The sequence below is a fragment of the Triturus cristatus genome, chromosome 9, assembly GCF_964204655.1.
Source record: "Triturus cristatus chromosome 9, aTriCri1.1, whole genome shotgun sequence".
NCBI classification, from domain to species: domain Eukaryota; kingdom Metazoa; phylum Chordata; class Amphibia; order Caudata; family Salamandridae; genus Triturus; species Triturus cristatus.
Genome location: NC_140592.1, coordinates 60740415 through 60767942, shown reverse-complemented (window position 1 = coordinate 60767942; position 27528 = coordinate 60740415). Strand labels below are relative to the sequence as shown.

Sequence of the window (27528 nt, the reverse complement as noted above, 5' to 3'; positions counted from 1 at the left end):
TTTCCAAACACTCACTGTGTTTTAATAGAGAGTACCATAACAGTACTTTAGTAACAAATTCCAGCAGGTATTGTCATCTTGTTATCTCTTGTACATTTAGCCTAACAGTTCAAGTAAGTGTAGCCTCGTTCTGCAGTTGGCACAAAGAAGCGAGAATTGCAGATTTAATGAAGTCAACCTCTTCCCATAGCTTGTTCCAGCTTTGTTTCAAGGCCTTCTCATATTCTTCCCACAAGAAGAGCCTTGCACCTGCTTGTTAGTGTCTATCTGAAGTTTCTTTGTGATCCTATATCCTGTCCTCAATTATAGCATTGAGAACAACTGTATAAATGTGGAGTTAAAAATTACAAAACGTACCATTAAATGCTCTAACTGATCAGATAGTGGAGAGCTGGTCTGCTGAAAAGGAAAATTGAACGTAGAATATTTTTGGAGCTTGCTGGCTACTTTTGCTTTAAAGAAGTATAGATTTATATGGGCTTTTCTGAGTTTTCTTACAAACATCCATAAGCAAGATGTGCAGAAGGTGAGGTAGATCACAGTGCCAACTCTAGAGTGGCAAGGTCTGAGCCACCGAGATGACCACTCCAGGCTATTCTTGATGTTTTGGAAAACCTTCACCATCAAAGGGGTGAAGGGAAAGCTATTTAGAAATGACCCAGTCCAGTTTATTATCAGACTAGTTCCCCGCCACGCCCAAAAGGTAAACTCATAGCAGTTTGTGCTGAGAGTGGTTGCAAATATGTCTGAGTGGTCCACTGTAGGTCTCGAAGATAGGGTAAAGTCTTCATGAAGTAGTTCACACTTTTAATGACACTAGAGACACCTGCTTAGGCTGTTCACTCATGCGTTGTTGATCGCAGCAATGTGGGACACTGGCACAAAAATGTCTTGTTGTAGTACTCACTACCACAGAGCCACAACCATACTGCAGACTTTTGGAGCGTGGGTGCCCCCTTGTTTATTGATGTAAATGGAGGCTTTGGAAATTTCTGTACCAGATCCAATTCCAAAATCACCCCTAGGAACTAAATTAATTTGGGAGGGCCAAGAACATGGGTTTTTTGGGGGGTGGAGGGTGTCAATGAGAACCAAATCTTGCACTAGGTCTCCAATGTTGGAATCAATAAGGACAGTCTACTCTCCATGGACATCTTAAATTAAACAACCCTCTAAATATGGGCTATGGTAAACTTTTTACTGACACTGGAAAGCCACTATCGGGGACAGAGTCTTTGCAAAAAGCTGCGGGGCAGCAATAAAACCAAATGGCACTGTACACAACTAGGATTGCCACCACGAACCAGTGGTACTTCCTGCGCTGCTTCAGAACAGGCATATAGAATGATAGGTCCTCAAGGTAGGTCCACTGAGCACATCTGCTGGTTTTTCCATATAGCTGCAAGTACCTGAGGCAAAATCAACATTATGAACTACTCAAGGAGGCTGGGCTGATAAAGAATGGAAAGATCTTCGATGGGGAAGAATCGTGTACCTTTTTCCGTACAAGCAAGCAGTAGGAATAGTATCACAGCCCTTTCTGTGGATGTAACCAGGTCAATGGCTCTTAAAATGGAGTCTCCCTTGCTCCTACAGACGTTCTTGTATAGATGATGGAGGCAGAGCAGATGTTATTTGCAGCCCTTCTTAAGCACTGAGAGGAACTGTGCATGTTTGATATATGTCCAGAGATAGCAGTGGAGGGCCCCACCAATCCCCACCAAGCATGGAATGGCACCCACGAAAGTGGTGGGTCAACAAAAAAGTCACATGGATGATTTGGCTTGACTAGAGTAGGGCCCGACTTTTTTTCCACCTGAAGAGACTCTTCTTTTCTTGCCTGCTTCCTGAGGAAGTAGAGGATCCAACTTAGGACTTGGGTCTAAAGAACCACCGGGCCTTGAAAGACAAAGCCAGTTGTTGGGGAGAAAAGAGATCTGGCTTGGATGGCCGTCAACAATCTGGTTATGACTATGTCCTTCTTGCACTGCGAGAAGGCTTCATCCATTGTGAAATGAAACAAGTTCTTCTCATTGAAGGGGAGGCCAATGTCTTTCTCCTGGGCCTCTGCAGTCAGGTCCAAGGACTTGAAAGATAACTGTTGAAGGGTCAGACCGGTGTTCATATTTATGGTAGCTGTGTCAATAGGATCCTTGGACATAACCATTTCTGCACCAGAACGTCCTTGCTCAGACCAGTATGAACTGGTCCTTTTACTGTTCCTGGGCACAGTCTGGGAGCAAGCAGGTACAGAGATCAAATTTGTGAAGGGAGAAACCGCAGCAGGCGGTGGGATGGGTTTGCTACAGGGAGAGGTCACTGTACTGGTGCACCTGCTTCCCACTGGTCTAGATACCTCACCTCCTTGACTATGTAGGAAGATATTGGTTTGCCCTTCAGGGACACTTCCATCACCACCAAAGACTGAGCTTAGGGATTTCCAGTCCAAAACAGAAGTTGTTTTCCAAATCTCCAAGCCATCTTGAGAACATGAGGGTCCTTGGGCATAGTTGGTATCTGTGAGAAAGTAAATGCAGTGCAAAGACATACATGTTCTTATTCTCTGGTGGATGCACCACTGTTACAATGGACAGCATCTCCAATCCTTATACTAGGCAGTAATGATTGTGTCGCTGGTACCGTTTTGCACATTGATGTCTCAATCACTGTCCAGCTTCCCCAGGCGAGCCCTCTTGCGAAGAAGGGACTAGAAGGCTAATCCACAGAGATATCATACAACCTTGAGGGGTCAGTAGTTGCCCTGGCACTAAAACCGTGCTGGTACGTGGACTGGCATCAGCAGTGCTGGTTGGATCATGGAGACTGGTGCTGGGGGTTGATCTGTTGACCTTGGGAACCGCAGCAGGAACCGCAGCAGGAAGTCCTCAAGATGCACCAGAGGAAGAAGGCCTGCACACAGACTTGAAACACAGGGGCATTTTCTTGCCATCAACTTCACACAGTGTCCAGGAAGGAGTCTGAGGAAAGTGTTGATTATGGCAGCGTAGAAAATTTCATAAGAAAGCTGGACCTTGTCCCTAAAGCGCTTTATGGGTGATGCAGAGCGTGTTGTGGGAGGCACCATCAAATTCGAAGCTGAACTGGACCTAAAGGTCTTGTTAGGAACATATCTTCTGAGTTTTAAGAAACGACAGCACATCAAACCGCACTCTCTGCTACCTAGAGACTCGGATTCGTCGACCGGAGATCCAGGCCGCACACAGCCCAAGCCTAAAGATCGACGACGCCATAGATCCAGATCTACATGGAGGTCTAAAAACAAAGAACAAGATGCAGAACCCGTGCCGCCCTCCAAAAAATGATGCATAGTGATTTCTAGTGTTCATACCTTGGGGTAACATGGAGAACTCACTTTTCCTATATAATGTGTGCCAGGTGAAGGTGGGGATGAAGCTTTGGGACTGCTTCATCCCCACAGTAGGACTTGAGACATTTTAGGGAATATGAGGATCCATTGGAGGGTCTGCACCCCACTCCCCTGTTGGGGGTGGAAGGTTTCACTCTCTGCGACAGATACTTCTACTGTTATGAGGTATTGGGGTGGGTTAGGTGGGAGGAGGGTTGATGTTCATGGTTGGGGTTGTTTTGTTGCTTTAGATAATTGCTGTGCGGCGATCAAACATTCAGTATATCTTTGTCCTGGTATGTACGATGCCATCACTCACCTTGTCACGACACAATGGCGACAGCACCTATAGTACGCTCCCCGGGGCAGCTTCATGTAGTCAGTTGGAACACCAGGGGCATGCTTGACAAGATTAAATACCGGGCCGTCCTTAGACAGGCTAAACACATTGGTGCTGATGTCCTCTTGCTGCAAGAGACCCAGATGTTGGGCACTGAGGCCCCATGCCTGACCCGATATGGCTTCCTTCACGCTTTTCATGCAGGATTTGCTAGGGGTTCCAGAGGCGTTGCTATTCTGATCCACCGAAGAGTACCTTTCACATTAATAAATTAATAGTCCGATATACATGGACAATATATTTTTGTACATAGGTTAGTGGCAGGGGAGGATGTAGTGTTTGGTAGCGTCTACGCACCCCGCCCCTTGGTGAGAGCTTTGTCGATCACCTAGTGGGAATGTGGGGTGACTTACCTGGAGGTCTGTAGATAATCTGGGGAGATTGGAACAATGTCATGTCCCCAACCATAGATAGATGGCAGCAAGCGGGGGTGGCCACGGGGTTCCCCGATACTAAACTACAGACTCTGGTAAACATGCTGGGTTGGGTAGATACATGGCGTGCACATAACCCCACCGGGGATAGCTATACCTACTTCTCCCATACCCATATTTCATATTCAAGATTAGATTATACATTTATTCCAGGCACATTTATCTATAAGGTCCTTGCGGCAGCGTTCCTACCTCGGGGATTGTCAGACCATTCACCTGTCTCCATTCTGCTTTTAATAGGTCCAGTTCGGCCTCCTTTTAGGTAGCGGCTCTCGACATGGAGTTTACAAAACTCAACATATCGCACTCAACTCCATCGCTCGCTCACAGAATATTTTTCCCATAACGAAGGGACGGTGACCTCAGTATGCACGCTCTGGGAGGCTATGAAGCCCACGCTACGCAGTGTTGACACCAGTTTTTGTTTGGCCGCACATAAACTCCGCAGACAGCCATTAATTCAATTAGAAGCACAAATTAGGATGACGGAGCAACAGACCCGGGGTGTGGACGGAGATGTGACACGCCAACAGATGCGTCTATTTCAGCAACAATATCATAGTATGTTGATGGATGACGAGCGGATGGCATAGCTTGCTACACAGAGTAGTATTTATCAGCGGGGGGACAAGTCCGGGAGACTCTTATATAAACGTTGTCAAGATGCACAAACGCATGTTCCACTTCCGGGGATCCGAGATTCTGCCGGGGCTGTCATGACCGATCCAAAGGCATTTGCTGATAGCTTCCCAGGTTATTGCCAGTCCCTTTATACAGCACAGGAAACCCTTGATGCCTCGACCAGTTCTTTATAGATCTTCCTCTGCAAGCTCTCTCTGATGAGGCTCGCGACTCACTCGAAGCACTACTAACTTTAGAGGAACTCACCACGGCTATAGCGGACTTACACTCGGGAAAGGCACTAGGTCCCAATGGCTTTCCTTGTGATTTTTATAAAGCCTACACAACTCTACTAGGCCCACACTGTCTTGAAGCCATAATTGAAGCGGCACAGACGGCACTTATGCCCCCAGACTGGAGGCATGCAGAAATAGTCGTTTTTCACAAACCAGGGCGCCCGCCGGAACTACATGCTTCTTATAGACCAATATCTTTACTGAAAATTGAGGCAAAACTCATAGCAAAGATGCCTGCCACCAGACTGTCAGCGCACCTCCCTGATCTTATTCACCCGGATCAGGCCGGATTCATGCCCCAACGGGCCACATTCGTCGAGCCCATACTGCGATAGCTGCCATGGACCGCTTGCTTGCCCAGCGGCTCTCCTGTTGGTCGATATCGACCGCGCGTTCGATTTAGTCAGCAGGACGTACCTATTCATTCTATTGCAACATCTTAATTTCGGCCCCAAATTTCTATCCTATATTCGTATGCTTTACAATGGATTAACGTATATCAGGCAGGGTATCCGCCCCATTTCTCATTACCCGAGATACCCGACAGGGTTGCCCACTGTCTCCACTCGTTTGCCTTAGCCATCAAGCCGCTGGCAGCCTGGGTACACATGTATGCCCTAATTAAAGGCTTCGAGTGGTCAGCAGAGGCCTCCAATAGAATCGCATTTTATGCAGATGATGTTCTTTTTTCCCTTTCCGGCCCTCGGAGATCAGGCCCCCGCATTTTGCAGATTATGTGGATCTTTGGCAAAACCTCAGGATTATATATGAACGTCAATAAATCTATCTTGTGGCCCCTGCGCTGCTCCGAGTCAGACTATTGCTGGGACTCAGATCTTTACCAAACCTGGAAGGGTATGAAATACTTGGGGGTCTTTGTGACCGACCAACTAGAAATATCCACATCAAGAAATATTGACACAGTCTTTGCCACGGTTAAAAAGGAACTCAAGTCAGGGGCAGGCTTACCTCTATCTTTGTACGGCCGCTCAGCCATTTTTAAAATGATTTCTCTTCCTTGGCTCCTTTATCAATTACATAATCACCCCTATCCTATGCCACAGCTCTGGTTCAGGCAGTTGAATACCATGCTTAATGAGTTTCTCTGGGGTAGAGGTACAATTAGAATAGCGCTTCGTACTTGTTTCCTCTCTACCTTCTGCGGGGGCATTGAGACGGCTGACATTCAGTTGTATTACGCAGCTCCCCACCTACAGGTGCTTAATGATTGGCGGTTCTCCCCCCAAGATGAGCAGGCCGATGTGCCGGAGCAATGGCTTCTGGGCGATCCGTCACTCAATAAATATTTATATGACCAAGCTAGCATTCCCTCTGGCCACCAAGGTGTTCATAGCATTATGGCGTCCGTCGCATTGGCTGGCTGAATCGCTTGACCGGCGCAGCCCCGCTGTGGTGCAATCGTCTTCTTCCACAGGTGCAGCGATTACAAGGGTTCCAGGTTTGGGTCCGGATCGGTATGTATACATTGGCAGACATTCTCCAGGGTTTAACTCCTAAATTCTTTTCTGATCTTCAAAAAGAATACTCAATCCCACACTCCGAGTTCTTCAGGTATCTTCAGTTCCGTCATGCTATTACTCCTCATCTAAAGGAGATTTCCATCCTCCCTAAATTTAAACCACTAGGAGGGAAAGCTCCTTATGGGCGACCTGATAGACCATAAAACCTCTAAAATATACCAAACACTGGTCACCCATAGTGCATCAATACTGGCGTTCCCTTAGGGAAGCCTGGCAAACGGACCTTGGTCCCTTGGACAATGATGATTGGAGAGAGGCGTTAGAGTCCCCCGTGGGGCAGCCAGCTCTTCGAGACTGCGGCTTATACAGTTGAAATAACTACACAGAATATATTTCACCCGATCGAATCCTTATAAAGTGGGCCTTATTGCCTCCCCACAGTGTCTTCGCTGGTGAATGGAAGAGGCTACTTTCATTCATACTGTTTGGTCATGCACGATTCTGGATAGATTTTGGAAGGCTATACATAGCTGTTTGGCTGAGGTACTGGGGTTGGCCTATACCAAATACACCATGCCTAGCGCTTCAACACATAGCAGAGGACATCGGGGACAACAGATATAAACGCCATTGGTTGCTTCTTGGCCTAAATATCACCAAACGGGATACAGCCCGATTATGGAAAGCATCCACCCCACCCTCACTGACTGCGTGGAAACATGGATTGGATTTCTGCATGGGGTTGGAAGAACCGATCTTTGAAGCCCGTGGGTGCCCACATAAAATTATACGTATATGGCAACGCTGGGCAGATTACAGAGGAATCGTCTTGACACCGCCATCGCCACCCACATCCCCAGTGTTGGAGGTTCTGAACCACACTTAAAACTGATGTCTACACATCACCATCATGTGTCAGAAGTGACTAGATTAGTCAATTTGCAGTTAGTAGCCTGGTCATGTAATACAGACAATTCTTCAATGCTCCACAACGCCGCCGTTTTTTTTATTCTGTTTAATTTTGTTTTGCTTCTCTTATTGCAGTTGGTTTTCTCTTATATATAAATTGTACGATGCAGCTCATGGTGGTCAATATTATTTCATACTATGTATATTTACATTATTGTTTGTGATTATCATGTGGACAAACGAAATATCAATAAAGTTTGTTCTTAAAAAAAAGAATATAGAAACATGCAGTAGGAGGTTCTGGTAAATAACTTGGTCTCCATCACCGGGGCAACCGAAGGACTAGCTAGCCAGGGCCCTTACTTTTAAACGCTGGATGTCACCCACAATTCAACGTCTCGTTAGTGTGTTTTTTCACTCACAACATCTCTTGCTAACAACTTGTTTTCCTGCCTTTGATCAGGGCTCACAACCTGCTTGAGTTTGCTAAATGCAAATATTTTCCACCAGAGATTGCTGGGTAATTGCTAGTTAAGCTTTTCTTGTTGTTTTCGGATCAGGCCAGCACTTGTTTGTGCGTCTCTGGGAGCAAGGCACGTTATTAGCAGAGTTGTTTTTATCCAGAACAAACACAAACAGTGCACATATCTGAATATTTAGTATCCTAGGATGGAAACTGGATGCAGCGGTTTATATACGACAGTCTCTCTAGTAAACTGCACCGGCGGTCTTATGTTCATCTTACAGCAAAAGACAGCTTTCAAGCAGTGATTTGTAAAGGAAATGTAGGTGCCAAGACAAGACACTATGATATGCAACACCACAAACCTATAAACTGCTACGTAGAAACTTTAAGCAAGAACCACGACCAGTCCTTCCTAAAGGGTTACAATAAGATCCCATCTAGCACTACAACCACAAAATTCTATACCACTTCAGAAGACTGCAACAACATCATTAGAAACATTAAAGAGAAGACCCCACACTGTACCACAAAACCCTCGATAGAGCCACAACAAAACCCTGTAAGGGGCTAGCACACCCGACGTTCCCACAAACCAACCATTAAAGTATGGCAGTGAGTAACCCATAAAACATTAGGTACACGAACAATATGCTAGACTATACCAAAAAAGGCCCTTATATAGAGCCATGACGAATATCCTATACAAAGTGCCACAACAAGATCCGGCAAAGAGCCACAAAAAGGTCCTACAAAGAGTCATGACAAAATACTACAAAGAACCACACAAGACCCTAGAGAGCCACAACAAGACACTACAATGAGCCTGACCAAGCTCTACAAAAGAGCCACAATACAATCTGACAAAGAATCATGGCCGGATTCTACGAAGAGCCACAAACAAGGCAACCCTACAGAGAGATACGTCAAGATCCTACAAGCAGCCACGACTGCATACCAAACAAAGAGTTCAAGTCCTTTATTATCAAGTACCAACTTAAAAAGGCAGAGAAACAGCACCTTAATAGAAGAGTCTGAGTTTACTTCACAAGGTCATATTTAACAGCATACGTCCAATACGTCAGCTTCAGTTCAGAGAACAGCTACTTCTGGACAAGCATACTACCAAAGCCATAGGTCACTCCACACCTTCTCAGTCAGTATCTGTACTCATCCATCAACCCTTTGAAATACCATATTAGTGCATTATTAGGCACCCAGCACGGCACTACACCAAACATCTCCACATGCAACTTCTCCAATTCCACCAACACATTTTTATCCTCATATAATACATGCTAGACAGAAGCTTCTCAGCATTATGCACCCAACCAGCTGTGCGCACACATAATTGGCAAAGGGTTACCAAAACAAGTGCATTATCACACACCGCACAAGCATGCATCATAGAAACGGGCACATAAACCTCGCTTGAACAACAACACATCATAAACCACCAACTTGGATTTTGATGCACGTATAAAAAAAAACACTACACCCCGCGTAATGAAGAATCAACCCTTCATAACGTCCAACCAGACACATAAAAGATCTTCCAAAATTTAACTTGCTTTACCATCAGATTATCGCACACAAACCATTTTCACACGTAACACTGAACAGTCTCTCCAGACACCACACAGAACTAGATGACTTAATCAAATAATGGCGAAAATTGATGGAAGAGCTTTCAAGCTGCAGACAGGGCGGGCGATCAGAGAGAGGATGGGCTGTAAGAATTTAGATCAAGAGACACTGGAACGTGGCGATTGTTCCATCGTACAACATGCTACAAAGCTGGTGACGCCCATCAGAAGCAGTGCACGCTGATCTCTAGCCTATAGCTGTCCTTTCCCAGTTAGTGGACAAATTAAATGTATGGAGGGAACTGACAGCATCGCGGGTATGATCTTCAATACTGTAAAAGACCAGTTACCTTACCACTGTAAAGTGACTCTCTTAGGCTAACTACTATGAAATTAATAGTCAAAGATGGTGTCCTTCTAACTGCAGGTACTTCACAATCCTCCATGCAACAGCATTTTTTGAGGCCACCATTACCACAGTGCGGTCTGAGGGTTGATCTACACAGGAGGGAATTATTCTCACCTCGCTACTAATCAGTGGTGGGAGGAGCGAAAGCACGTAGGCGCTTTATATGGATAGAAGACCGACAGAAATGGTCTCCTTACATCTGCCACAAAGGGGTAAGGTACCAGTGCTCATTTACAGTGCTGTTAACAGCAAGATTGGCACAACCTACAAATTATTCTCCATTATGGCGGATTTGCGAAAGGATTCTCATAAAAACGTTTCTTTCTAGCAGATGTAATACAAGGTTATTTAGACCTTTGTCTATAAAAATCAATAAATACAACATGCCAGATTAATGCTTAAAATAGGTTGATCCTTAAGAGTTCACACATCTAAGCAAGAATAAACTCTAAAAACCTTCCTACAGCACATACAACAATTAATTCCATATTTAAAAGGAATGAAATCACCTTGCAACTGGAAGTTTTATAATTTTTTTAAAATGGTTTTAAAATCAACCTTCTATATCCTAGAAAACGTAAACAATCCACTAATTGGTCACATTGAATTGCTTGAACCACAGGCCACATTTACATTTACTGACCTCAGCCAAGACAGAATACAATTTTTACTTGGAAAAATCAACAAATTAAAAGCCACACGAAATTTCAATAGCAACGAGCGCAAGTAGGGGTTGGGTGACGGGGATAAATACAGGTACGAGAATGAATACAGGTCGCACACTTTCTGCCAACTTTCCAGCATATAAGTTGCAGATGGTTCCATCTATAGATATCGTAGACCATTGAGCCTAGATTCCCTCTCACAGGCTTCCTTCAGAACTCTCCTCGAGAGTTGGGTTGGCTCTGCCACTTTATAGTCTACAATATATATTTTTTTTTTCCATATCTACCTATCTATTTCTCAATTCTCTCGCCCATATTAGATCACTGATTTCTATTTCTTTGGCACAGAGAGATATTTTTAGATCTTCCCCACCCCAGAGTTCACCCCAAAATCACAACGTTGTTTTACTTAACCATGGTGCACTACAGATGTCCGGTGTAGGGATTGGGCTGGTGAATTAGGAGAATTGAGTTCGAGGCCGAATTTCATACTTCAATGAATTGTGTGACCCTTGGCAAATCTCTTAATTTACCCATGCCTTCAGTTACCTTATCTGCTAAAATAAGGACTGCTTGCTCAAAAACTGGACAGTAGGCGCTATATGAACAACTAGACATTTATCCACTTCATAGCCACATATCCTTAATCATTACACGTGGAAGAAAGAAGGGATTATTTGCTGAAAGGCTGCATTGTAATCTCCGGCATCAATAATACGTCTTTCTCTTGATGCCAGTGCACTGGATGAAATGTGTCAGTTTTGCTTAAATAAATAAATGAAAAAGAAATATTACTTGTTTGTACATACCCTTCTTTTGTACTTTGTTTAAAATTGTAGATTGTGGCGATTGCCCCGTCCCCCCACGAACCGTGTTCCCTGGGAATGGACTGGACAAAAAGTTAGAAATAAAAACACAAATCCTTTTGTTGCTGCTCTTCCAGACAGGAAGGATTTCCCCAAAATAATTTTGAATAGGGTACTTAATTACAATCCTACCTTCCGGTGCCCATTCCACCATACACTACTCAGTCACATGGCAGTCATAACTTGCTTCTAGCTGGTATCTCCATACCCAGTCGAGCATGCATCCTCTAACACTCTATCAAGCACTTGAGCAAATACAAGAGGTTGGGCCCGAAGTCGAGAAATGGAAGGGGCGGGTGGATGAACTTGTATGTTCTTTGAGGTTAATAGGTAAAAAGGTGAGAGGGCATGCAGATATAAATATATATATAGAATGCTATATGTAGCTGTTTAATGTTATGATATGCAGCAGTGTGGAGTAATAAGTCACATTGGGGTTCTGGTGCTCCAGGAGAAATATCTTAATTTCATCAGGTCTTCTGATCCCAATGTTTCTCATTACTTGTCTATTACTCCCTTGCATTATGTTATTGTACATCTGATAGACCAGAATGAAATGTGAGGGTTTCCTCTCCTTTCCTTTAGGTGCACGCAGGCGAGTGCCCTAGTGGTGGGCTCCCCACATCCTTGGATGTCTCAAAGTGCCATGATAATGCTTTTAGGTGCCAGGAAATCCTCCTCTCTTCTGGTGACTTTAGGTCAATCAGATATGGCTGTACTACCCCATCACGTAGGACCATCTCCAAGGGATTCATTTGAGACACCAGCCTTGTATTCATGTTTTGGAACACCAGATTTTCTTTTGCTTTTTTTTATAATAGAAACGAAACAAACTGCTATTTTCATCAAACCTTTCTTATAACTGGAGGCAAGGCTCATCTCTACGGGTTCTGACCAGCAGCGGTGAACTAGTTCCAGTTAGGCTAGGTGAATCTTCTTATAGCTAAGGAGACAGGACTCCCTGACATTGTTTGAGCTGTGGTTTCATGCATGGCATTTGGTGTTCATTTTGCAAAACTGAGAAGATCCTCCTCTCAGTTATATCTGTCTGTCTCGTTCACTTTTGTGAATACCAGAACTCAGCTTCATACAGGACATCCCTTCCAATTTTGCCTCAAGGACATCATCTAGAGACTTCGGTGAGCTGCGGCCTGGGTTCTTTTTAACCTTAAGATACTCTTAGTGGCACTTTCTACTTATCTGGAGCTTTTGCTATGAGTGGTGTAGGAGCCACCACCATGGATGCTGATGCCCAAGTATGGATATGTTGTTACAGTTTCTCATATGTAGTTATTGATCCAGAATAGAGGTTCCACTTCCTGTTTTGTGCTGTGGCATTTACCATTATATTAATTGTGCCTTCGTTTATAGGATAAGTTCACCCTGCAGCACAGCTCGGTCACAGATAGGAGACATCTGAGGAATGTGGGGATTCTGGGGATAAAAACAGAGCCGTCCATGTACTGGAGGTTGGATATGCTCTGCCCTCTTCATCCTTGGACATCTTCTTTTGAAGTTGTCAGCACTTTTCCTTTCTCACCTTGTATGGCTCACAGTTTAAGGTTTGCTGGGGACCTCAACTGCAACAGGTATTCTTGTAGGTGTGGTTGCGTGTGAAGGTGTGTTTTTTTCGCTCTCAGGCTGATCTAACGTTCAAGCTGATTAAGCAGAGCCCCGTGGTCTTTAGACTCTTTGAGCGCTATAGTCTGGGATGTCACCTGCTTGTTACTCCGCATTGTTTCCCTTCATGCAATGACACAAGCAGCTTCTGCGATCACTGCCGCATTCCATAACATATACTGTTGACTCTCTACTCAAAGTCTCTGTGTTTTGGAAATAAGAACCCTCCTTTCAAGCCCACTGATGTACATTCGTTCTTAATTCCCTAAAGGTCCAATCTTGTGAGATCTCTGTCTGAGATCCTGTAAAGGAGGAACTAATTTAACATGGATTTTTCCTCTGTGCAGCAGAATAATTCTCTGGTGCTTTCATATGTCTGAGTACAAACAGTCAGATTTGCTCACAGATTGACAAATCACAGTGATGAATTCTCAATGGTGGAGCTTCCGATAACCAGTCCAGGAGTCTTAGAACCCATTTCACCAGAAACTTCTGAAGCTTGCTTTGCTTGACCATCACGTGCCAGAATGTGGATGCATGATCCTAACCTCCAGGTACAAGTTGCTACTTTTTATTTTCCTTCCTAGCATGCAAAGAAGCCACTCCTAGGAGCTTGAATTCAAAGGCACTCCAGTTTCTCCAGCTGCCAACCAACACCTTCAACCCTCTATCTTCATGCTAATTAGTATAATGTCAGTTTGATCGTGTTTATTATTTTGTATGCCTCTGTTGTGAATAGAACCTCCCTCAAGCTGGGTTTGGGAGGGACTGGCCATCCTCGTGTTCTTTCCGGAACGAGAAGGCCAATGAGGTCAACCAATACTTGCAGTGGAAGGCGCCAACCATGAAGGGTCCACCACATACCAGGCAGACTCGAGTTTGTTAGGTTGCTTTCCAAGGGATTTCAAGTTCACCAAACCTAAAACCTTATACTTCAGAGCACTGGGACCATTTCTGGCCATTTAGATGATGTTTCAGCTGTTTCAGCGAGGATCATTCTGATTGTGCTCCGTGCTGCAAGGAGTGCGCGGCTAACGAGCCCATCTTGGGCTGCTGCAGACCACAAACATTCCATAAAGTTTTTTCAAATTATGTACACGATTTTGCAGATTTAGTTACATTTTGCCTATAGGCATTTCAAAATGCACATAAACTGGTATAGACAAAGTGTGCAGATATCCTTCTGCAGAACATAGCCACTAGGTGGGTATTAAGTAGACAATCTTATTGTTCATGCAGAAATGAAGAAATCAGATATCAACAATGAATTGCTATGCAAATTTGATGAGTCTGCACAACCCCATCACTAACAGAAATACTCAATATGTAGCGTTATTCTCTAGCAATGGCAATGCCATGATACTGTATGACTGTGCCAGAATTTACCATCATTGTTCTAGAATATACCATAATTTGACCAAAATACTTTATTTTGCCAAACATATCTATCACTGTGCTGGAATATCCCAACAAGGAATATCTCATCTATGCTATAACATTTCATTATTTTGTCAAAATATTCCATCATAGTATCAGAAGATTCCACTTTAAAATATACTTTTATGTAGACTTTCTCCTCAGTGACCATGCATGCACAAAGCATGCACATACAACAAACATGCAGCACAGAGACCCCAAGGTGCAGCTTACCCATTCATCCAGATCAGCAGGCTTGTGACAAGACAGGGAGAGAAGGGCAGGAAGTTAATGGTGTATTACCTGTGTAGTAAGCCACACAAAGCAGTTCTGCATGTGTCCAGCATAAAGGAAAGCATGTCCGTCTGCTGTGGGTTGCAAGGTGCACCTCCCTTCAAAACTTACAACATGGGGTTTCCATGGGGCTGGGAGCAAATACGCAGAATACATGTATTTTTTTTTTTTTTATAATTCAGCCGCGTAACGCAGCAAAACAGTAAAGGAAAAAGAAACGTTAATAAAGGAGAAGAGGAGAAAATGGAACAAGAGAGCAAGGAAAAAGACAAAAAGAAGAACTGAGGTGGAAGAAAAAGCATCAAATTAAAATTAAAGATTAAAAACTAGAGCTCTTGTGCTGGGAAGTAATTGTAGTAGGAATGCAACATAACCATCTCTCATTATGCTCGGTTTAACAGTTAGAGGTCTAACTTAACCTGCCAGGACAAGACCTCTATGTGTCTTTGTTCCTGTCGCCACAACATGCGATTGTAGTCATTAGTGCAGCCGGTGCAGTGGCACTTGGACCCACTGCACTCCAATTATATTTGTTTTTAACTCCAAACCAACAGGTCGGGGTCCATTTTCCTAGCTTGCATAGTGATTATGCAACCTTACTAGGCCACTGACAAGATGAACCCTCCGCAGGACTTGTCCCCTTTCCACTGCCTCCTGTACAGATATCCTGAGCTACTCATCTGTACAGTGCAACACACATCAGCCACCACGTGATCGGAAACATCCTTGGACTCGCCTAATCTCCCTTGAAACTGCACTTCCAGAGTGCATCACAACTGCCCTACAACACAACAGCCACCAGGTGACCTGAAACATCCTTGGACCAACCTGATCTCCATTGAAACTGCACTCCCAGAGTGCATCACAACTGTCCTACAACACAACAGCCACCAGGTGACCTGAAACATCTTTGTACTACCCTGATCTCCCTTGAAACTGCACTCCCGGAGTGCATCATCACTGTCCTACAACAGCCACCAGGTGACCTGAAACATCCTTGGACTAGCCTGGTCTTCCCTTGAAACTGCACGCTCAGTGTGCATCATCACTGTCCTACAACACAACAGCCACCAGGTGACCTGAAACATCCTTGGACTAGCGAGATCTTTCCTTGAAACTGCACGCTCAGTGTGTATCACAACTGCCCTACAACACAACAGCCACCAGGTGACCTGAAACATCTTTGTACTACCCTGATCTCCCTTGAAACTGCACTCCCGGAATGCATCATCACTGTCCTACAACAGCCACCAGGTGACCTGAAACATCCTTGGACTAGCCTGGTCTTCCCTTGAAACTGCACTCCCGGAGTGCATCACAACTGCCATACAACACAACAGCCACCAGGTGACCTGAAACATCCTTGGACTAGCCTGGTCTTCCCTTGAAACTGCACGCTCAGTGTGTATCACAACTGCCCTCCAACACAACAGCCACCAGGTGACCTGAAACATCCTTGGACTAGCCTAATCTCCCTTGAAACTGCACTCCCGGAGTGCATCACAACTGCCATACAACACAACAGCCACCAGGTGACCCGAAACATCCTTGGACCAACCTGACCTCCATTGAAACTGAACTCCCAGTTGTAGCTATCAGGAAATCGCATTGCCTTCCATTTTATTTGCCTTCCCCATTCGACACGAATATCAATTCAACTCTTGACACCCCTGCTATACAAATCTCTATTGTACCTGTCATTCACTACAAACCTATTCCATAGATCTTTTTTGTAGTTCAATCCCTCAAAATCTGTCTTTATTTTGTTCACAACTGCTAGCATGCCTCTCCTTGTTCAAAGTGGTTTAATGCACTTTACCCACTATATATTATTCCTTCTTGGGTTGCTATGGTGAAGTCTCTTGGTCTTATTCTTAACTCTATTCTTGATTTTAAAACATCTTTCAAGCCACACACTGATTGAATCTCAAAATAATTTCTACCAATCCTCTTCTTAGTTCAGGCGTGTAGTTTGGAAATTACATTTCTATAAGTGTAGACCCTGCTACACTTTCTCCACAGAAATATGTAGCACACGGCTGGTTGTTTGATTTTTTGCGCAAGCAAATTTTATCACATTACTCCGGAAATGCATAATTCACTCTGACTGCCTCTACACCATAGGATGGAGTAAAGGTTTTGCTGCATAGCATTAAGGGCCCATTCTTAGACAGCCAGTTTATCTTTTAGAAAAGTTGAAGCTTTTAGGGATTCCTACTTATCTGTAAGTATCTCATTATGTCGAATTACTTCTCAATTGGTTCTTTGTTTTTTTTTACTTTGTTTCGTTATTACTTCTTAATTGATCACTTTCAGTTTTTCCTCTGGTTTCTCCAATCATACAATATTTTTTTCCTATACCATTAGTACTTTTTTGCATTTTTTTTCGAATTCCCCATTTTAGGTCTTGTCTAAGACACTGAATGCGCCTTCTCTTGCAAGACATATTGTTATCTTTTGTGGGCTTTGCTTCTAATTGGTTGGATTCAATGTCACGTTCATTTGCTCAATTCTTAATTGTTAACTATGTGGGCTTTCCTGCATCTTCTTGAGTTTGTCCCAACCCAGGTAGATGGATACACTACTATGTCCTTTCACTGCTTGCTTTTTCAAGCACCACTTATCTTTTTTTGTTTATGTATGTTACAGGAGTGCATGTGTTTTCCTACTGTCTCCCTTGTGTGCTTTTCTTCCTCCGCCCTGCTCTGTATTCCTCTTTCTCACAATTGTGCTTCTCCCCCACTCCTCCTGTGTTGTCTTCTCACTTATGTGCTTTCTCCCCCTTGTCCTTCACCAATTTGATCTCCTCATGCCTCCATTTTGCTTCCAAGTCCCAAGCCTGTCCCTATGTTGCTTCCCCCAGCCACTTTAAAAACCAGCTGTGTTGCTTTTGGCCCATGGCCACTTGTTTTGCTCCTGCCTCCCCACCCACGGCCCATGTTGCGCCCCACCACCCGCTTTAAAAAACAAACCAATAAAAACACTTTTACACATTGTCTTCTTTTTAAATTCGAATCCAACTTGACCCCTTGGATCTCTGCCAACTCTCAAAGAAATTTTTAAACAAAGAAAACCTACAAAAAATACAAAAATAAAAATTTAAAAAGCACCCTGTTTCGTTTCCTTTAAAAAAAACAGCATGCTTTAAGTTTCTTCATTTAAATGCAATCACAAACCCGGACAGTGGTTTGCTGTCCCATCCAGGCCACCATTCCTGCGTTTGTATCCAATCAGATCGATTCGTAATATGCTGCCCACCTAATAAACATTAATTATGTAGGTTGGCTTGAGATCCACACAGATCTGGTATTTTACAAAACAACCTATTATTACATAGGTTGGTCTGCAAAATTCACTACTGATCACAAAAATACTGGAATGATGACACACCTGGCCCTAAGTCCCATGCAGGTAGGACTGTTGAACTTCTCAGATGCAACAAAATCTGCATCTAATTTGGGATCTGGTGCATTTGCCGTGTAATGCAGGATCGGACTTAGATTCTCATTTCACAAAAAAAAGGTTTCTAGTTCAAACAAACTAATCAAACATGCATGTAATCCTGCAATGGAATGCAAGGCAGCTTCCAACGCTTTACTGAAGTTCCCTGGACAACCAACACTAGGTGACTGCTTTATTGAGCATCTGACGAGGTCAACATCGCTGCCTAGTTGACGTGGCAGCCATAACCTCGTTCCTGATGTCCTGGGGACACGTGCCCTTGACCTTCACTTCAGCAGGATTTAAAATCCACATGTTTAAATCAATAATATTAGCAAATTCATGCCCAGAACAATACCTGAAATACTGGATTGATGTCATAAAGTATCTCATTTGAATATTTCGTTGAAGACCATCAAGTTTGACATAAAGTGTCCTCAAAGCAGTAGATGCTCCGAGAGGACAGTAGTAATTCAGCAGAACCTTAGGCATTTTACAAATCTGATGACTGCTACATTAGCCAGTTCTGCAGGACGTTTCCTTCAGAAATTGGCACTTCATCAGACTTCCGGTGTGAGCACAAAATAAACCCCACACTGATCTCCGGGTCACACATTTTAAGATGTAGGCAGCATGATCAGAATAAAAGAGGCGCGCCATTTACAGCAAGAAGCGCGTGCATGATGCTGAGTAATATTGTGAGCATCTCCCAATTTTTTTCTTTATTAAAAAAGCTAATTATTTCTTTACGCATTGTGATCTGTTTTGTGTCAATATCTAACAAAGTTTTAATCCCATAGTAGCTAGATTAATACGCCACAGATTACACAACATTTTCTAGAATATTGTGCAGCATAATTCGTTTTTTCCATGCCACAAAACCCAGCCAACACTGCCCTACAATATGATGCTGAATTGTCACTTAATTCCAGAGGCCCTGCCTGCAGGATTCACTACTAATACTATTATTAAATATGAACTCGTTTGTTTTAAATCTTTTTAAAATTTTAATAACTTTTTAACTTGTTATTAAGGTTGTATAATGAATTGTTATCGGTTATATCATGTGACGCTTAATTTTTTTTTAATGTATTATATGCTTTTTTTATCTTCTGCTTTTATGGTCTGTAATGATCGAAATAAAGCTTGGAAATTGGAATTGGATTCACTACTTATTCTTGTATTCCTTGCACCCAGAATCAGCATTTTTAAATACAAATTTGGTCACATTTGTACATAGTATCTTTTAAAATAGGGAGTCGCTTCTATACGTAGAATCATAGCAGAGAAAGTCTATTTAGAGTATAGGTTAGGGGGCATCCTACAGCGGCACAGACGTCCTGCCCCACTCCATCTGGCACCGTAGCCTCCCAACAAGTCAGAGGCTGTAGAACCTGCTGTAGATTCGGCAGATATGAGCCCCACTCGAGTGGCCATCAGCTCTGACGCCGTCGAGCCCAGTCCCTGCCCAGAGAGGGCTCCTGGATACAGGCCATGATTTGGCGGAGCACATAAATGATATGCGAGATGCAAATGAGATGATAAATCTGCCCCGATAGCCCAACACGTCAAAGCCCAAGGTGATTCCGCCAGCCCAGATTACCTGCCCCCCCCCCTCCCATCCCGCCGCTTATGAAATGAAAGGCGCCGTCTCCCGGCTCCATCACAAACCGCCCCATTAGCATACGCGGCACGTTATCCTGCATCAGATTCAGAGAGCGTCACACCTTTTCACTCCGCTGAATCAATCTCCATTGGCAACTTCTGGCGTTGGGGGTGGGGGAGGGGATGACGACGCGGGAGCACGCGGGGGGGGATGAGGCTCGCATCTCCCCCTCGCTAATTCCATGCTCAGGTCTATGAAGCACAAAATTGCAGGCATTTCAAATTAAAGAAAAAAGGGGGCGCGAGCGGGAGAGAACCTTATCAAATCAGCATTAGCATCAACTCAGGTCTTTAACGGAAATAAGGCTGTGAAATATGAGGGGGGCGCGGGAAGGGCGGCGGGGGTCTGACGGCGCGCCACCTCTGATGGCATCTGTAGAGTGACTGGAACCCGCCCTCGCTTTCAAGGCCACCACCATGCCACCTAAGGTACCACCGCGACCACAAAACAACACTCAGTGAAGCTGAGAGGAAGGCCTAAGCCAGCTGGGTGAACGCAGAGGTCAGAGGTCACCAAATCACAGCGCAATGAAACCGGCGCACTCCGTCACTAGGCAGCATTTCACTCCAAGGGTAGCTTGCAGGATCACAAGGGGGCGCCACACTCCTGACCCACAGTCTGCCCCCGACCCAGGGAGCCCAACTAAATGCACGATTCACTCTGAGCATGATTGTAAGTGTAAACGCATTTATATAGCGCTTACTATTCCTGACGAGCGCTTTTCGGCACGTAGCACGCTACTTCGGAATCCGAAAAGTATTAGTGGTGAATTAGTATAAGGAAATATGAAGGGAAAAAAGGAGCAGTAGGCATGCGAGTCTGTGAATGCAATGTCCATTTGCAAATCATGTTAGAAATTGGGCCCCTAGTTCGCAGCGGTGTGCACCCTGTTCAAGTAGGACTGCAATTCTGGTCAAAACGAACTTGGGTGGTTGTCACTACCAGGAAGTGTAAAACAAAAAAAGGTTCATGTCCTACCTTTTACTTGCACAGCACACTGTCCTCAGGGCTGCCTAGGGCCTACCTTAAGGGTGACGGATATATAATAAAAGGCAGGGTACAAGTCCTAAAAAAAGAAGTGGGGGGACGCTGTCACCGGAAGTGACGTCACAACAGGAATCTCATGAGTATTCATATGCCTTTAGATGACGGGGCATTTCACAGCACTGCTACCCCTGGTCTGTTCCTCGATGTCCTTTACAACCCCCCCTACCCCCCACTCCCCCGAGGGGGTGCCCCAGTTGCACAACGAAGTGCTCAAAAGTGCACAAGATACAGAAGGACACACATTCCAAGCGTTAACCGCCAACGCCTGCTCGCTCCGCCTCCCAATCACTCCAGCCTGCACACACCACCGGTGCCTCTTAAAGTCTCCAATTACAAATATTAGCATATCTTTGGTAATTTACGGGAAACTTCCCTCCCACCCGGGCTCTCTGCTCACACAATGCTGTCCAGCTTTTGGGCAGGGGGGACGGCGTCCACCCGGAAAAACCTGGTAAAATAAGTGGGGGGACGCCGTCCACCCGCGTGGTACCCCGACTCGAGCCCTGATAAAAGGGGAGTTTAAGGCTTGACAAGAAGTTGGACATGCCCAGTCGAGGTGGCAGTAAACTGTTCCCACAGGTCTTGCAGTGGCAGGCCTGACTCCGGTTTGAAAGGCTACTTTTGTGGGTGGCACAGTCAGAGCGGCAGGCCCACTAGTAGCATTTCGTTTACAGGCCCTGGGTATATGCTATACCAATTTTCAAGGGGCTTACAGGTGAACCAAATATACCAATCATGGATAAACCAATTGTCATCTCTTTTTAGATAAGAGCATATACATTTTAGCACTGGTCAGCAGTGGTAAAGTGCTCAGGGTCTTAAAGCCAGCAAAAATGAAGTCAAAAACAGCTGGTCAGAAAGCAAAAAGTTTGGAAACCATGCCAAAAGATGGCAGGTCTAACACACACTGGCAATGCACTCTGAGACACAAACCGATGAGTCACATAGCATATTATACATTTGCAAGGGGTCTCAAAACGACCTACCTAATGAATATTATCTATACAGTTGTCATTCGAGAGCCCCGTGATTCACTGTGAATTCAGAAATGGAAGCCTGGAAGAAACAGCAGATCTCCAATTCTACATTTTCATTCCCGAACCGGAAACATTTCTTCAAAGCAGTCTGTGTCCATCAGAAAGGCAGGTACCGCTTTAAAAAAAACAATCAGTTACCATTCCAACTTGGCAAGGATCGTTGGTTAGTGTCCGAAGTTCCTGTCACAAGCCATTGATGCATTCAATTGTGAATCATAAATAGGATACAAGGTCCCTCTTTCATGCAAACCCACACACATTTGCAAATGTTTGCAGTTGTAAACCTTGTGCTTCTGCAAATCACAGGCTTTGCAAGCACAAAATATCTTTGTATAAAAGTTATTTGCAACCTAATTTGCACAAATGGGTGCAATTTCACTTTTGCAATTTATAAAACACGAGTTTGCACTTGTAAATCAAAAACATACCTGCAGCGTTCCACAACTATGCAGTAATACCATCGTGGACTAACAATACATGGAAGTTAATCTGCTTCCAGGAGTGGGTGTTAGAGTGGGAATATAATGCAAATTTAGCAAACCCATTTAAACTCATGAGTTACTGGGTATTCACAAACATTTGCACAGTGTAGTTCTACTCTGGATACGTCCAGAGGTTTACTCCACTTAAGGCAAGAGGAAGGAACACCGCCAAAGTTGGAAGAGTGTAGGGGAAAACGTTTAACAAAGCAAAGGCCAATGCATTTTTGCTACGCATTTAAACAAGCATCACTGTACACCATATAGAGGTACAGATGAGTAGCTGATAGAGATGGGCATGCTCTTTGAATGCTGCACAAAGAGCAGATTTTCCAGGAGCATTACTTGGATTCTTCTAGGATTAAAACAAAAAGTTCTATATACATCTGTCCCAAACTGAAGCACACATCTACCCGTCTCGATTTACACTTTTTTTGATAATCCGAAGCCCCGTCTCTAATCTCCACGGAGGACCACAGTTCAGGGAGTCAGCAATGATTTTATTATCAGATAACTGAAACAGAGATTCAACGAGATTCGAGATGAACTGGATGGTAAAAGATAAAACAGTTTCATAGCCGATGTAGACCTTAGATCTTGTCCACTTCAATACCTCTATGTTTGGCACAAAGATCCCCTGGGTCTGCTTGGGCCATGTAATACACATTTACTGTTTTTGAATCCACCAGCTTTCCTATGAGCCCCCACACGCAACTATGAGCACCCACACACACAATCACAACATTTAAAAAAAATAGTTCCTAGGCCTCCCCTCTTCTGTGGGGAGCCACCCGGCTCCTTATGGGTACACAGCATGCCCCCTGTCACCAGTCGTGGCTGAGGGGTTAAATGAAGCTCATCTGCTTAAAGTCCCACGTACAAAAAGGGCCAATTGGGGTGACAGATGTTTCTCGATCTCCACAGCCAAACTTTGGAACACACTACCCCTCGACATACAAAACCGCCCCCACGCTCATCAGCTTCAGGAAAAAACTAAAAACCTGTTTTTTTTCATTATAATTTCTGCCACAGCGATGGTCCTGTATTCTGAGCGCCGAGACACCCCCGGGTAGTTGCGCGCTATAAAAATCGCATAAACATAAACATGTGACCGCTGGGATCATTTCCAGAATGTGAGTATAGTGTGGGCAGTAGTGTGTATGTTACATCTTTCAGGCATGCAGAATAACTTCCAGTTATCAGACCGCTCACTTAGTTTAAACCACTTTCTTCTTCCATTAAACCTTTTCTCACATACACATATTCATGTATATGACAGATCCCCTCTGCTGTATACAATTTAAAAATCAAAGGCTTTTAATTAACAGATATATGGTTCGATCAGTGTCGACTGCCCACCTGTAAACTGTTTCTAACCTGGCTTTATCATTATGTAGATAAGGTTTCACCAGGGATAACCTGCCCCTCCGTGCTTCTCGAACATTCCCATGCTACCACCACAGGTTGCTTCACTTAAGGATCTTTTTTCCATTTTACGGCTAAATAAATAACAAAAGCGCCCAACCATAGGAAGTAAGAGGCATTCTGCAGACTGCAGGGTAGTTACAAAATCACTTGCACGTGTGTGTAAAAGGTTGGGGCCCTAGGCCCCCATACAGTATTAAGAGACACAGTGTTAGGGTATCTGGAACTGGCCCTGGGCAAGTGTGCCCAGACCCTTTTATTAGCAGGGTCACATGTCCTGTGACCCCTGTGCTGGATGGGTGTGGGGCGGTAATGTAAGCCAGCCCTTGGGGAGTGGCTGGTACAAGAAACACTAGAACAGTGATCAGCGGGTCCCTACAGTGTGAAGCCTTGGAGGGACTTTTAAACGGACTGGCAGACAGATTTTAACTCTCTCCCCGAGTACCTCCCTTTACTCTCGGTCTTTGGGTCGGGAAGCTTACAAATCTGATTGCTGGCTGACTCTGCCACACACTCACCTAATTACTGACTTCCATTCATTTTTTGTCATTGAAGTAATGTGCTTCTATGATTATGCCTCGGAGTACGCAGAGCTCCCAATAATGGAATGACGTCAACATCTTTAAAGTTTGGGATATAAGGCTTCCTCTATCAACAGGTTACAAGATGACCAGTCTAGTTTTGTAGGTGATCAAGATGGAAGGAAGCTGGTCAACCTCCCCTCATCCCATATGCCGCACGTGACCTAGGGAAGAGGCTAAGGTCAGTTTTCTAAAACTGTGACCAACAATGTTAATGATAGAGTCTCACGTCCCTCATTCAATCTGGTTTCTACCAACTTTTATTGACATCACGCAAGAGATCCTGGAGTGCCCGGGCCTTTCTATATCAGCACTAGGATCCTGTATGTGATGGAAGTGATCCCATGTCCTATGACTAGTGCCTTCTGGCAGTGGCCAATGCGGACAAGGAAACAAGTGCCAGAGAAATTATAAAATTAGACCTGTAAAGAGTTAATAGGACTTTTTGTGGTGGGGACCTCAGCAAACTCTGACGGCTTTTCGGAAACAGACCACGAGCCGTGCTCAGGGAGCCGATAATTATTCAATTATTCACTCAGTAAATTGTAAATTAATGTTCATGGCTTGTGCTGAATGACATAATTGCAATTTAAAAAGGGCAATTAATCATCAGACGTGCGGCAGGCTGGCTTGCCAGGTTGGAATTCATTTGTGTTGCGCATTTGGGGGCAGACACAAACACCAGAAAAGACAATCTGAGAAATGAAAATAGAGAACACACCAGGGAGTTGGACATCTGGTGACACTGGTCCCATCACAGTGATGTCTGGTCACAGGGTCCACCTGATGTTCATTGGGCTTCGGCTGTCACTGATCCCCTCACAACATTCTCTGGTCTTTAGGTCCATCCAATGACCATTGAGCGTCTGGTGCCACCATCCCATCACCACAACCTCAGGTCATTCAGTCCATCCAATGTTCATGTGGTGTCTGGCACCACTGGTTCCATCACAATGATGTCTGGTCATTGGCTCCATTTCATGCCCACTGGCATTTGCTGCGTATGGTCCCATCACAATAATCTCTGGTCACTAGGTCCGTCAAATGTTCAATGGGAATTTGGCACCACTGGTTCGATCACACAATCTCAGGTCATTAAACTGATCTAGTTTTTGTTGTGAGGCATGTCCACAACCACCACTGGTGCTAATGCTATGGATCCTCAAGTAAAGGAAAATAACCACTAGCCGAACATACAAGCAGTGGACGGGATCTATGAGTAGTGGATGGAAGGTACAGGCCGGAGTACAGCTGGAGCTCAATTTGCAAGACAAGGGAGCTACAAAAAGATTCCCAATCAACTACACCTGTGGAATACACAGCAGGACAAGCAAACAAGAAGCAGGACTGGCAAGCGGTATGCTCGAGCAGGATCACCAGCACTAGCAGTAAGCCACGTGCTACAAGTAGATTCCCGCAATATATGTAACTAGTGCAATAAATACAAAAGCAGCAGAACAAGTGACCCACAAGCAGTGCAAAATTTAAAACAGTATACTACAAATCAAATAAGTTGTAAGGGATACAGAAGCAGGTCAAGGGCTACAAAAGGAATTCAAGTGATCCACAGGCAAAGGAAGAGATCTACACACACTGTGAACTAGCAACACACACAGCAAAGGATTTACAAGCAGAGATCTACAGCCTTCGATTTACAGATTCGCAAGCAGTGCAAGTCATCCACAACACATGCAAGAGATCCACAAGCACAGCACTGCTATAAAAGAAGTATACAACCACGATCAACAATAAGAATCGACACGGAATACAACGGACTCAAAAACAGTGGAAGAGATCGACAAACAGTACACGTCACTTATAGCAGTGGGATGAACCCAGGAGTGGATCGAGAAGCACTACAGATGATCCGCAAATAAAATCCACAAGCGGGATGTAAGAGTAATGGAGAGGATCCACAAGTTACACAAGCAGTGAAAGGGATCCACAAGCTGCGAAAGTTAGCCATTAAAAGGATCCGCACGTAGTGCTGAGACCAATTTAAAGGATCCTTTAGCAGCTACCCTAACGTGCATCGACGACAAAACAGAACATGCAACAAGAATAAGGTCTGCTGTGCCGACAAACAGAGGTTCATGCCTATTTGTGAAGATCTTATGCAAGAATTCCGTCCTACCTGCCGACCGATCACCCTCTCGCTCACTCCCTGTATATTAAGTACTGTCAAACATCCCAATACTCATCTTTTTTCAAGTACCACCTGCTCAAGAATGCAAAAAAATCCAACAGACTACCACACACTATGTCGCATAATCCTTGCACAAAACTAAAAGGACATTGATTTATTACCATCAAATAACACCACCATCTGAGCTACCCACTGCTTCGGATTAAACTTGACAATTACGGCAGGAAAATTATCTGGGCCGGCTGTCTAAGTTATGGTCATTTGACATTATCCACAGTGACAGTGTCTAGAAAATCATCACCAAATACAAAAATCAGCTGTTCGCACTTAAATTTCAGCATGGTCATTCAAATTTTCATAGTGCTGTCTATTTATCACCAGGAACCACACAATTTATGATGGCTTGACACTCAGAGGAAATTACTAAATGCCAAAAGGCCTTAAAGGAACCCATTTCGATCACTTGATTCATCTTATTGTACCCGATATTGATTTTTTTAATGAATGATACTCTATTTCAACATCAAATGTCGGATGCATATTAAAATGGCATTCAAAATGGCAGATTTTCAATTTCATTTTTGCACATTCGGATTATACTATTATAAAACGAAGAACATCACATTTTAACCCTTGCACAAGACAAATGATTTAGAAGGTTATTGCACCATACAATACATTCTCATTGGGAAAGGGGTTTTGAACACAATGGGAGTCGTCATTTAGAACTGACTTAACCGGGTTCAATGTGATTCGATTGAGTGTGCATGCAGACGGTGGGAAAGCTCTACTGCTAATATCTGCTGGTTAGGAGAAGGTCCTGATCAGTCAGGACTTGAAGGTTCATGACCACCTGGACAGGTCGGGTGCAAGGCAAGC

At 44.2% G+C, this 27528-nt stretch overlaps 1 protein-coding gene across 3 annotated transcripts in view; it reads right to left on the bottom strand.

Moving 5' to 3' along the window:
• Positions 1 to 27528, bottom strand: part of CHCHD6 (coiled-coil-helix-coiled-coil-helix domain containing 6) — a 1117425-nt gene that overhangs the window by 859027 nt on the left and 230870 nt on the right. Inside the window, exon 5 of one of the 3 annotated variants that reach the window (XM_085624411.1) lies at positions 14768 to 14788. The exons of the other annotated variants lie outside the window; for them this stretch is intronic. Coding sequence (XP_085480537.1) covers positions 14768 to 14788 — 21 coding nt within the window. The remainder of the gene's footprint in view (positions 1 to 14767; positions 14789 to 27528) is intronic. 3 annotated transcript variants of the gene reach the window in all.